Source organism: Zonotrichia albicollis, chromosome 5 (assembly GCF_047830755.1).
Source record: "Zonotrichia albicollis isolate bZonAlb1 chromosome 5, bZonAlb1.hap1, whole genome shotgun sequence".
Classification (NCBI taxonomy): domain Eukaryota; kingdom Metazoa; phylum Chordata; class Aves; order Passeriformes; family Passerellidae; genus Zonotrichia; species Zonotrichia albicollis.
The window spans coordinates 14,077,235-14,088,834 of record NC_133823.1 but is presented as its reverse complement, the minus strand read 5'-3'; the positions used below and the strand labels follow the sequence as shown (position 1 = coordinate 14,088,834).

The window sequence follows — 11,600 nt, the reverse complement described above, 5'->3', positions numbered from 1 at the left end:
AACTCAACTCAACTCTCTTCTCAAGCTTCTACCACATATTTGTGCAAGTACCAGTCCAGCTAAAATTTGAGTATATGCTACCAGGTAGAAATTCAACCATGTTTCTGAAAAGAATGCAACTTCTACCAGGGAAGCCAAACTTCCCATTTCGTTTCATTTTGGAAGCTAAGACAAACTGGCATTTGCTGTTAACAACACACACACACAAAGATCCAGCTACCAGGAAACCTGGGGCTGCCTGATAGAGCAGATCCGTGACACAGCACTCTGCCCATGCTGCTGGAGAATGTGGGAGCTGCACCATGAAAAGTGTGCAGGGGCCCAGCCCTCTCCCCATGGGGGTGCAGTACAAACCACACCTGAAACCCTCTCAGCTCAGAAACTAGGGTAACAGTCACCTACACAAATACTTCACAGGCCCAATGCCTACATGTGACAAATAATGCTCACAGGTAGGTATTGGTAGACTATTATCCCCAAACAGATGCCACTGGTAATGTAATTCCCTCTATTGTCACAGTTCAGTTTGTCTAGGAAAAAGAATCCACCTACTTTACTAAGCCCAACATTGTGGTATTTCTTCTCCATTATTTTCTTCACTGGCTCCTCCTCCTTGAAAGTAATGAAGCAAAATCCACGCCTCTTGTTAGTTTTGTTGTCCATGGGGAGCTCTATGGATTCGACCTGGTGGAAGACAGTGATTTTACCTTTATCCTGCCATTCATGTCACTGCAAAATCCTTCTAACAGGTCATATCTGTTACTGAAATTACTTAGATTTGAATATGACAATATGACAAATACAGAGTCAAAGTTCTCTGTACCTACAGCACATGGGACTTCCTAGGCAAACAGTAGTTAAAAGTCTTTAGTCCAGAGTAAACTCTCTGTAAGTTTGGAACAGGGCTTATTATTCAACAACCAAACTGCCTGAACAGAGTTATGACCTGAAGCTGGCACCATCTGATAACCAACAGGGGAGCAGCAGCCATAGCAAGTTCATACAAGACCAGCTTTTAAAAACTTCACTGATACTTAGCTCATCTGCACCACCAAAAACTGGTGACAGAGACTACACAGTTGTACAGAACGTAGGCAAAACTGTCTCAATCTGTGCTACAGGAGATGAGCTGGGGGGGCTGAAGAGCATCTCATTGACCAAAGCATCCTGCTCTAAACACTGCCTCCCTCTCCGATGTATCCCAGCTCCCTCTTCCATCAAACCAGGCCGCTCAACTCAGAGCTGTAACTGAAACATCAACATTCTGACCACACACACATGGAACTACAACGGCCATAACGCTTACATTAGCATCAATACAGGTTGCACGTGGGGGATGCTTTCTATTAATACATTTGTGAACACAGAACAGGTTCCACAAATAAAAGCAGTTTGTTTCACCACATACCTCACCAAAAGCTCCAAAGTATTCCCGGATTTTCTCCTCAGGTGTGTCTGGAGATAAGCCCCCAACAAAGATCTTTTTAACTGGTTCTTTTGTTTTCATGGCTTTAGCTCTTTTTGGATCAATGACCTTTCCATTCAGCTTGTGTTCTTTCTGGTCCATGACCTGAGGATAATTAAAACAGAGTTTTACACAATTCAAGCTAAATATTTCACTGATGTTTTGAGTAAGGCCAAAATTGATTCAATTTCAATACTTGGATCACACCATTAAGTTGTTGCACAAAAACAAAGTTCTGTGATTTTTGACCGCTATCCACTGACAGTTCTGATAATTGGAACCACTTATTACCCAGCAGAAGCAAGAGTGTAACACCTCTCAAAAAGTACTCTTCTCATCCTCAAACTTTATGAAGTAAAAAATCTGTACTTTAGATATCACAAAGGTCACGAAGGTGAAAACACTTCTGTGTGCTGCATCCACAGCATTTTAGAAAAGCTAACAACTAATTTTTGCTTGGACAGAGCTTAAATGTATCAAAGCTATTGGCCGTACTCCAGGGATTCATGGTGTAGCTCTGGATTGCAGCAGAGCTGTAGAACAGAAGTCCTACAGTACAGCTATAGGACCACAAGTTCTTTGCAATTCCTGCTTTCACAGCAGCAGGCAGCAGACATTAATAGACTGTATTTTTCAAGTGCCCAAGTGTAATGGCTTGCAGAACCTGCAAGTGCCCAAATCCACACATACCTCAGGAATCACTGCTGGTCCTGGACACAGCATCGTGAGTAAGATGGTTCATAAAAGAAAGCATTTTCACGAGTACATGAAACATGCTGCACCCCTGAATCATCTTTAGCAGGAGATGTAAGAACAACGCCTACAGCCACCCTAGTGAGTGCTTTATCTCTGACACCTGAATTTGAACATGTTTCAGTACTTTAATCCTACCTTATCCACGCTCTCTGACTCTTTGAAGAGCACAAAGCCAAAGCCTCTCGATCTCCCAGTGATGGGGTCCAACTTGAGAGTGCAGTCCACAACTTCACCAAACTTGGAGAAGTAGTCCTTCAGATCCTTCTTGGTGGTGTCCCAGCTAAGGCCACCAATGAACATTTTCCTGTTAAGACAAGTTGGTCAATCTGTAAATGTGTGTTACCCCAAATCCTGCACTGCCAAGCTTTAGGAGCCCAATACCCTAATGCATGGAGCTGGCAGGATTTTATCAGTCATGGCACTGCACACACAGGCCTGCACTTTTTGACAACTTGCTTAAGTCAGTCTGGCCAGGACAGATAAAGACTTTAACATAAACAAACATTTTTTGCTGTCTTCTCCTGCAGCTGCTTACTCTGCAGTCCCAAGAAACCACTAGTAGTAGTGACAAAAAGATAATTTACTACTCCTTCACATCCCCATCACATGTTCAATTCCATCCAGTTATCTGTGGAGCCTCCACAAACTGAAACACACGCAGGCAGATTAGATTTGTAAGGAAGTGTGGTTAAAACAGAAGCATTTATCTACCAGTCTGGACTGGACATATGCCCAAATTAATAAATTAAAATAAATTTAGTCAAGTCCCCTTCCCCAGAAAGCCATTATGAAAAAGCAAAGTATTGGATGGTCAGAAGTTCTTTCCTCACAAAAACTTTATATAAACACCTGGCATAATCCATTACCATCAAGAGAATGTCATTCCAGTATTTCTACAGCACCAGTGCTGCTGGGCAGATGTGTACAGCACATAATTCATAACCTGTATTTTCAAAAGCACACTGGAAGCTTAGAATCAAATCATGATCATCCCAGCATGTTAGTAAGGCATAAAACCCCAAAATTTTAAAAGATGAAAAAATCAAGCCAGTATACACACAAATGAAACATTCCAGGTTATTAGGCATAGGGCTTAGGAACCCATTCAAAAGAGGATTTGATTTGAGATGATCTCTTCTAATACTGATAAAGAAGATTTTACTGTGAGCTGTAACCAAAAAATATGATCCATGATGATCTATAAAAGCACTTTCTACAAAGCTTTGCCTGCTTTCACTGTCCCAACTTATTTCACAATCAGACACAGTTATCAGAAAACCTGAAAAACCACTGTCTCATGTTTCCAACCCTTCCACTTCCCACGCACAAACATTGCTGCCAATCATGTAAAAGAGCACTGTACCTCCACAGCTCAGACTGCCTCAAATCAAAAGCTGCTCCTTTGAACTAGCTCTGCTGACTTAGCTGTGCTCTCATAGAATTAACAAGAGCATTCAATTTCTGACAAAATCCATACAGATGAGGGGCTCAGGAGCTTCAGATGTTTTTATAGCAAGTGCCCAATTCTGTCAAGAAGGAGCACCAATTCCCCACCCCTTTATCCACTTTTCCAGTTAGTTCCAGATCTCTCTTCAACAAAGCACCAACAGCCCCTTCTTACTGTCCTCATGGAAGAAAGGGCCCACCCTGGTAAGCCAGCAGCCTCACCCCAGCACAGGCAGTAAAGCAAAGGAGCTTTCTGCCTTTTGCTCACCCATCGTTAAGGTCCTCAGCGTGTCTGCCGCTCTCTGGAGGGCGTCTGTGTTTCTGACACAGGAGGGGCAGCAATGCTCCAGCAGCTGCTACCGAACTGGCACTTGCTCACAAACCACCTGCCTCCGTGTGAACATGCAGACCGTGCTCTGTGTTCCTAAGGACAGGCACACCAAGAACCCCGAGCCTGCAACCAAGAGCCTTGGCAGGTTTTCCATCTCTCCCCGCAGGACCTGCACCTCTGAGCCCACTCACAGAGCAGCAAGCCACGGCTGCTCCTACACCAACCACTGCTCCAAGGGACACTGAGCTCCGGGCTACACCACAAACATGAGCACAATTCAGGAGCAGGGGCACAGCGCTGCCAAAAGCTTGGAAAATTCACACATTTCCTAGCCCACAGTATGGCTGGTCTAAGCCACATCAGCACGTACAGCTTCCCAAAATAAGTTACCAGAAGTGCACTGGGAAAGCTTTCAAACCTTAGCTAAACAAGGTATCACAGATTGGCTTTTTTCCCTTTACTACCAGAAGTGTTGTCAAAAAACTTTATTTCCTGCGCAGCATGAAAAATTGATGGGTCAAAAAGACTGAACCAGACTACGAGTCAATGTGTGATACCTGCAATCACTGCCCATTGTCACTGCACGACTTAGAGACCACTTTTTCTAAGCTCTCTTGCCTCAAAGGAACCTGAGTTTGCACATGAAAACCCTTTGATTGCTGTGTATTCAAGGGTAATAAGTAAAACAAACAAGCAAACGCCAAAGGCATTGCAGCTGTTAAGAACAGCTGAAAAGTAACAAAACCATTTTAATTTCTGCTAATCCCAGCAAAATACTCAAAAAAGGGTTCCTGCTCTCTCTCTCTCTCTCTCTGCATTATCCCAGATTATTTACATCTCTCTCAGCAAGATCCCAGGTTATTACTGAAGGAGGAAGACACTCAGGAAGGTTTTGCAGCAGGAATCAGCAGGACACAGCAGTGAGCACTCCTTTATCCAGGTTATTTTCTGCCTTGACCAAAAACAGACTTGCAGCTCGAGTTTCACGGCCCGACAGGAGACAGCAGAGTGCAACAGCCTGTCCTGTCGCTGGATTTATTACACACGCATTTCACCGGCAATACAGAGGGACACTGCCCCAGGCAGAGACCCTACAAAGATTAAAAGCTGTATTTACTCCCCATAAAACAGAGTAATAGAACATGCTGAGCTGGAAGGGACCTATCAGAATCATCAAGTCCAACTCCCAGCCCTGCATAGGACACCCCAAGAGTCACACCACGTGCCTGAGAACATTTTCCAAGCGCTTCTGGAACTCTGTCAGACTTGGTGCTGTAACTACTTCCCTGTTCTATTGCCCAACCACCCTCTAGGTGAAAAACCTTTTCCTGGTGCATAACCTGAACCTCCCCCGGCTCAGCTTCCTGCCTTTTCAACTCCTACTTCTCAAGTTAGGACACCACCTAACATAATCCTCCCGACAAGTTCCGGAGAAGCAGGGGCATGTTTTAGGCTGGGAAGAAGTCCCGGTGCCTCTGGCACTCAGCTAACACACAGTAATGTTTGCAGCACAGGGCAACACTGCAACTGCAACCAGAGCATTCGGCTACACCGAGTTCCTGTCCTCACGCACGCACTTTAACTCATAGAAAAGGCATCGTTAAAAAGGAAAATAATCAAAAGGGCCTGCAGTTTGAGGCACATCGCGGGACCAGACGCCGCCCCCGCCGCTCGGCCCGTGACGTCGCCGAGGCGCCAAGTAAACAAACAGGGCAGCGAGCGGGGCCGGGGGCGCCGCGCCCCGCCCGGGACCGCCACCCGCCCCCGCCGCTCACCCCTCGTCCTCCTCGTTCTTGCTGGCGTCGATCTTGGCTCCCTCCGACTCGACCCCGCCGCCGCCGCCGCCTCCCCCATCGGTGCTCCCCGCCCCCGCCTGCCCCTCAGGCTGCTCCGCCGGCTCCGCCGCGCTGGCCCCGGCGCCAGCCGCTACCGCCGCCGAGTCCAGAGCGAACTGCTGATCCGACATGGCGCCGCCGCCGCCCCGCACCGGCCACCTCCGGTGCCGCCGCCTCCCCGCCGAGGCCCCGGCCCCGCTGGCGGCCCCGGCCGAGCGCGCCGATCCCTCCGATCCCTCCTCCTCTCGTTCCCTGTTTTTAATGGCGCCGCCACCGACCCAACCTAAAATGGCGGCCGGAAGGAGCGCGGCGGGCGGACACGTGACACCGCCCCCGGGAGCCGTGAGGGAGCGGGGGGGGGAGCTCGGCACGGCCCCGGGAGCAGCCAGGGCCCGGGGGGCCGACATGGACACTCATGGAATCGATAGGGCTGGGCTGGACCTCTGGAGATCGTACAGTTCAACCCCCCCGCCCAAGGCAGGGCCACAGGAACAGTTTGGGGAGGGTTTGGAATGGCTCCACAGAGGGAGACTCAACCTTCCTGGGCAGCTGTTCCAGTGGTCTGCCACCCTCCACGTAAGAAGTCCTTCCTCATGGTGAAGTGGAACTTGTGTTTTGGTTTGTGGTTATTGCTCCTTGTCCTGTCACTGGGCAGCACTGAAAATCACCATCCTCTTGGCACCCGCCTTTGAGATATTGATGTACATGGTGAGATTCCCTTCAGCCTTCTCCAAACCAACAGGCCCAGCTCCCACGCTCTCTCCTCATGAGAGAGAAGCTTCAGCCCCCATCGTCTTTGTGGCCCTTCAGTGGAGCCTCTGCAGGAGCCCCTGGCCTTTCTTGTGCTGAGCCCAGACCTGCACATGGTACTCCAGCTGCACTTCACTAGTGCCGAGTGGGAGGATCACAGATTGAAGTAAAACTTGGATCTTAGTGCGGTTTTGCGTGTTAAACCACTGGAGCAATGAAGCCATGCTCCTGTGGCACAAGTCTCCCTCAGCGGCTGTGGAGGGCAGTGCTGGATCCAGCTACATTCACAAATGCAGTGTATGAACTTATACACTGCTGTGGCTCCTTGCTGATTCTTCAGTTTATAAGTCAGTGACATCAGTGAGTTTTAACAAGCAAGGTTTATTTTGATGCTTGACTAGGTATTTGTGCTGAGAAACATCAAATCTTCAGGCAGACTGCTGCAATCCTTTTGCCTCAGACAAAACATGCTCCTTTACCCATCCCAACCACTCTAATCCAGAAATGTGCTGGGCTAATGCAGTGTTCCTTCTCCAGCATTCAGGCTTTTAGTTGTTGCTCGCTAGTGTGCACTAGATGGGAAACCTGTTCTCTGAAGGTGAGAAGATCCAGTACAGCATCCAACTTGTACAGAAAATAGTTGCTGATCCTGAAGTTCAAGAACTTGTAATCTCATGCTTGGAATTGGAATAGAAGGGGTGTGGGAAAGTAACTAAGCTACATTCTAGAATACTTGAGGTTTTAAGTGCTTGAGAAGCCTTAAAAAGCTCCAACTCCTAGAGCAGTGCCATCAGCATTGAAAAGGTGCTGCTGTAGTTCTAGATGCCTCCTGAGATGCACAAAACTGGCAGCATTGTGCCACAGACCACTCTCTCCTTGCTGCTGCAGTGATGCCAATTCCAAAGAGGAAGAAGGGGGTGTATAGACCTGTTCTCACAGTAATCTTGATCTCCAGAGAGATCTGGCCTTCTATCCAAGTAAAACTATAGTTACACTACTTTAAGGAGACAGTAAGACTCCACACTCACTTAAGTAAGCATTTATTAGAGAATCTTTTAACATGAAATTATACAAATAAAGTTTGTATAAACACAAGTCCACATTGTGTCATAACATGAATGGCAAAAAGAAAGTAAAAACCATAAAAGAAAACTAGTCGGCCCGCTATGTACAGTTGGACACAGTTGTGTCATTCACTAAAAGTCTTTTACAAAATAGTCATTTCCTCTCACGAAGACCACCCTCCATTCACTCGCGATGCGTTGCAAGATGGCTTTTTGTCGCAGTATCTCTACCTAAAAAATCAAGACAAAATGCATGTCAGATCTGTGGCAGTTACTACAGGATTGTTAAAAGGTCCATTTTCATGAACTGCTTTAAGTCTTCTATATATTCCTTTCTTCACTGTTAAAGATCATATGCATATTTATTATGGTAACACAAGAGGTTTGTTTAGTTACCCATTAGTAATTTACTTTCCCAAATATCCAGCCCATGTAGGATGCTGCTCCAAAACAGCAACCATCCAATTTAGACAAGCAAGCAGGCTCTGGATCACTTTCTTTTCCATTGGAAACACTGCCAAAAGGCTTTCTGATTATTGCTTATACAACTAAATGACTTATGTGCAACACAAGTCAGGTCACTTTAGTTCAGACAGTCCATATGCATATGATCTTTAATGTTTATCCAGATTTAAAAGTTCGTTTTGGTTTGCAGATTTCACTATTAGCTATAAAAAGAAAAAAGCAAGCATTAAAATCTTAAAGAATGCACATTTAAAATGAGGTTCCACAATTGAAATACAACACTAAACAGAAGACCAAATGATTAAGCTGTAAAGGCATTTATGTACTTTAACTCCTGTAAAAAACCATTTAAGTTAAAGACACTTAATCTCCAAAAAAAGATTAAAAAAAGAAGCCAAAGTCTGAAGTTTTCCACTTTAATCTTTACGCTGGTACATGAAGTTGGAAGAGACCATACCACAGGACAGCGTTTTCTGGTGTATGCCTTGCGCTCTGCCTGCAACGTGCGACCCCAGAGATAGACGTGGTCAGGGTGACACACGGCCTGCAATGAAGTTCCCGCTGGCGGGTACAAACAAGGTATAATGTCAGAGTTAGAAGACAACATTCTTGTTTTCCTTAAGTTGTACCCATTTCAGTACTTTACCTGTTAATACTTCTAATAAGTTTAATTATTCCTCTAGATCACCTGGTACACAACGCAAACCAGAAAAACTCTTATGTTTTTCTGAAGTACTAAAGAAGATAAAGTCACACTTTTACAAAGTTAAAGATCTATAGACACGTAGGCAAAGCTGGTTTTAAAAAAAAAAGTATTTTTTAAGTTAACAAAAGCTTAATTAAAGGAAAAGTCATGCTAGGCAAGTTTTTACTCTTCGTTTGTCTATTGATCTTTAAATTAGATTAGGCACGGTCGGAGTGGAGCGTGCGCTCCTGTACACACCTGTTTGTCACGTACTAGGTACTGCCTTAGTAGGGCTGGTAGTTGTTTTGGTGGTTGCCGCCGCCACGGGACGCCTTCCCATACGTGCTCTGTTGGCCTGCAGGGAGCATGTGGGGAAAAACAGAACCCACAGGCGTTAGCACCAGCCTCAGAGGGAGACTGCCCCCACAGCAGCACACCAAGGGATCCCATCTTCAGAGCCACGGGCTGACCAAGAGCAGCCTTGCTCTTGTTACGGGAATGAGGGCAAAGGCACTTACCACTGTAATCTGTGTATCCCGGCCCGTATCCGTAGTTGGGATAGTTGTACCCAGAGTAGTCATAGCCTCCATAGCCACTGTAGCTCTGGTCACTGTAAGCGCTATTGTAATTCCCATAGCCTTGATCGTAATAGTTATTAAATCCTTGGTTCCAGTTTTGTCCCTGACCTGAAACCAAGCATAGCAACTAAGTTTCAAAACTTGTTTCACTCCTCTCCTGTGCCCCTTCATCTAACTTCTTGGATATGAGAGTGATCGGTAATTGCCTGAGCGCCAAGCGACACCACAGGATGAGCCTCACAGCATGGTGTGAGTTGTGTCTGCTTGACCTTCAAGGACTGAGATGCATTAACCTCAATGTACCAGCTGATTCCTTCTGATCCATTTGAAGGTGCAGCAAAGTGGCCACCCCACGCCTTAGCAAACAGCTCCTGGTTTCCTGCCCTTGGGTCAATTAAGTGAATCCTTCTGAAGTGAAAGTGTAACTGTGCTGGCTACACTGACCACAAAGGGTGCACAGAAGCACCTACATCCACCCTGCCCCTTCATCACTTGAATGCAAGCAGATCAAGAAGAGATTCCTCAGCTTCAACAAGCAACCATAACCACCAAAACACCACTTACCCACAGGCTACTTTACACATTTGATTTAAATGAGATCTGCACACAACTTGCAACCTTGGAATATCTATAAACACCAGAGTGTCTGCTAAGTACTTAGATTAACAGAGCCACGGAAAATACTCACCCCGTCCACGCCCCCTTCCGCCTCCACGTCCACCAGAAGAATTGCTTTTCCCTCCTTTCTGCTGCTGCTGCTGCTGCCTGTACACTTCTTTGGGCTGTGCTACTTTGATTTCACACTGTAAGGAGAGAAATCCTTTAACTTACTAAGAATTCCAAGAGCATTCTGCGAGTTTCTTTCACAGAAGCCTACAGAGATAGATTTCACATGCTAAGAACAAGAGTTGTCCTACCTTGCCTGAACCAATCTGGTGGTATCTGCTCTCTAGTAACTTCTTTACTGGCTCTTCATCTGTGTATGTGATAAAACAGAAGCCTCTCCTTTCATTCGTCTTTGTGTCCATGGGAAGTTCAATGTTTTCAATCTGAAATCAAAATGAATACAAACAATGCATGAAATCTGAAAGCAACCTTTTATGCCATCAGAACTATCTGGCAGTGCAGAATCTACAGACTACTTTTGACAGCTATAAATCAGATCATTACAATTTTATGAAATCATTAACATATAGATTCAACTATCTCTAGTTTTGACCAAGTCCCTTCTCACAAATTCTTTCGTAAGAGAGGCAAGACTACACTTGAGAACTGGAGGTATTCTTATATAGTATACTATACCTCGCCAAAAGCACCAAAGTACTCCTTAATCTGTTCTTCAGAAGTATCTGGACTCAGCCCGCCAACAAACACTTTTTTGGGTGGCTCCTTCCCTTTCAGCGCTTTTGCCCTTTTAGGATCTATTAACTTGCCATCCAGTTTGTGTTCCTTCAGTTCCAACACCTACAGAGCAGACAAAGGAACAAAGTCTCAGATCGCCACAGCCACACGAGCTGCCTTCGTGCCCTGGGTCCGCAGGGAAAGCACGCACCTTCTCCACGCTGGCAGCATCCTTGAAGAGCACGAACCCAAATCCCCTCGACCTTCCAGTGACCGGGTCTGTTTTGATCGTACAATCCACAACCTCGCCAAAGCGCGAGAGATACTCCGTCAGGTCCTTCTTGCTGGTGTCCCAGCTGAGGCCTCCGATGAACATTTTCCTGGAGGGGACAGGAATCGCGTACGGGTTCGGGTGAGAGCGCCGGGAGAGCCCCCCCGGGCCCCACAGGCCGCCCTGACGTCAGGGCCCCGCTCGGCCCCCCCGTCCGTGTCCCCGCCCCGCGGAAACTGGGTCACCGCCCGGGACACAAAGGCGGGCGCGGCCATGGAGCGGGAAGGCCGCGCTGCCCCGGCCCTCAAGCCGCCCCCCCGAGCTGCAGGGCGGGCGGCGGACATGGACGCGCGACTCCCCCGCACCTCCCCCCCCACACCACGTCCCCGGCCATACCCGTCGTCCTGCTGGTTCTTGCTCGCGTTGATCTTGGAGCCCTCGGCGAACTCCTCCTGGCCGCCGCTCATCTCGGTCGCGTCCTCCATGGCGGGGCGAGGGCGGCGGGGGTGCTCGTGCGAGCGGCGGAGAGAGCGGAGACCTGCGCCCCGCAGAAAATGGCGGCGGAAGAGATCCGGGCACCGCCTGCGCCTCTTTTATATAGCTGCGCCGGCAG

At 47.2% G+C, this 11,600-nt stretch overlaps 2 protein-coding genes across 6 annotated transcripts in view; both read right to left on the bottom strand.

Moving 5' to 3' along the window:
* HNRNPD (heterogeneous nuclear ribonucleoprotein D) overlaps positions 1-6,141 on the bottom strand; it is a 9,211-nt gene extending 3,070 nt beyond the window's left edge. For all 4 annotated transcript variants that reach the window (XR_270902.4, XR_012580367.1, XM_005485353.4 and 1 more), the window contains exons 1-4: positions 5,774-6,141; positions 2,357-2,525; positions 1,409-1,570; positions 553-684 (exon numbers count right to left, since the gene is read on the bottom strand). Coding sequence is in view for 2 of the 4 variants with exons in the window: in XM_005485353.4 (XP_005485410.3) it covers positions 553-684; positions 1,409-1,570; positions 2,357-2,525; positions 5,774-5,964 (654 nt within the window). In the remaining 2 variants the exon portion in view is untranslated. The remainder of the gene's footprint in view (positions 1-552; positions 685-1,408; positions 1,571-2,356; positions 2,526-5,773) is intronic.
* A 1,465-nt stretch (positions 6,142-7,606) lies between these two features.
* On the bottom strand, positions 7,607-11,579 carry HNRNPDL (heterogeneous nuclear ribonucleoprotein D like). 2 transcript variants are annotated; one of them, XM_026792331.2, is made up of 8 exons: positions 11,384-11,579; positions 10,928-11,096; positions 10,678-10,839; positions 10,293-10,424; positions 10,064-10,178; positions 9,316-9,483; positions 9,056-9,152; positions 7,607-8,673 (listed from the first exon to the last, which is right to left on the bottom strand). In XM_026792331.2, the coding sequence occupies exons 1-7, from the start codon at positions 11,470-11,472 to the stop codon at positions 9,082-9,084; spliced, it is 906 nt and encodes a 301-aa protein (XP_026648132.1). In that variant the 5' UTR covers positions 11,473-11,579; the 3' UTR covers positions 7,607-8,673; positions 9,056-9,081. The 2 variants fall into 2 exon arrangements, with proteins under 2 accessions (XP_026648132.1, XP_005485404.1); XM_005485347.4 differs by having other exon boundaries at positions 7,607-7,878.
* Between the last annotated feature and the right edge of the window lie 21 nt (positions 11,580-11,600).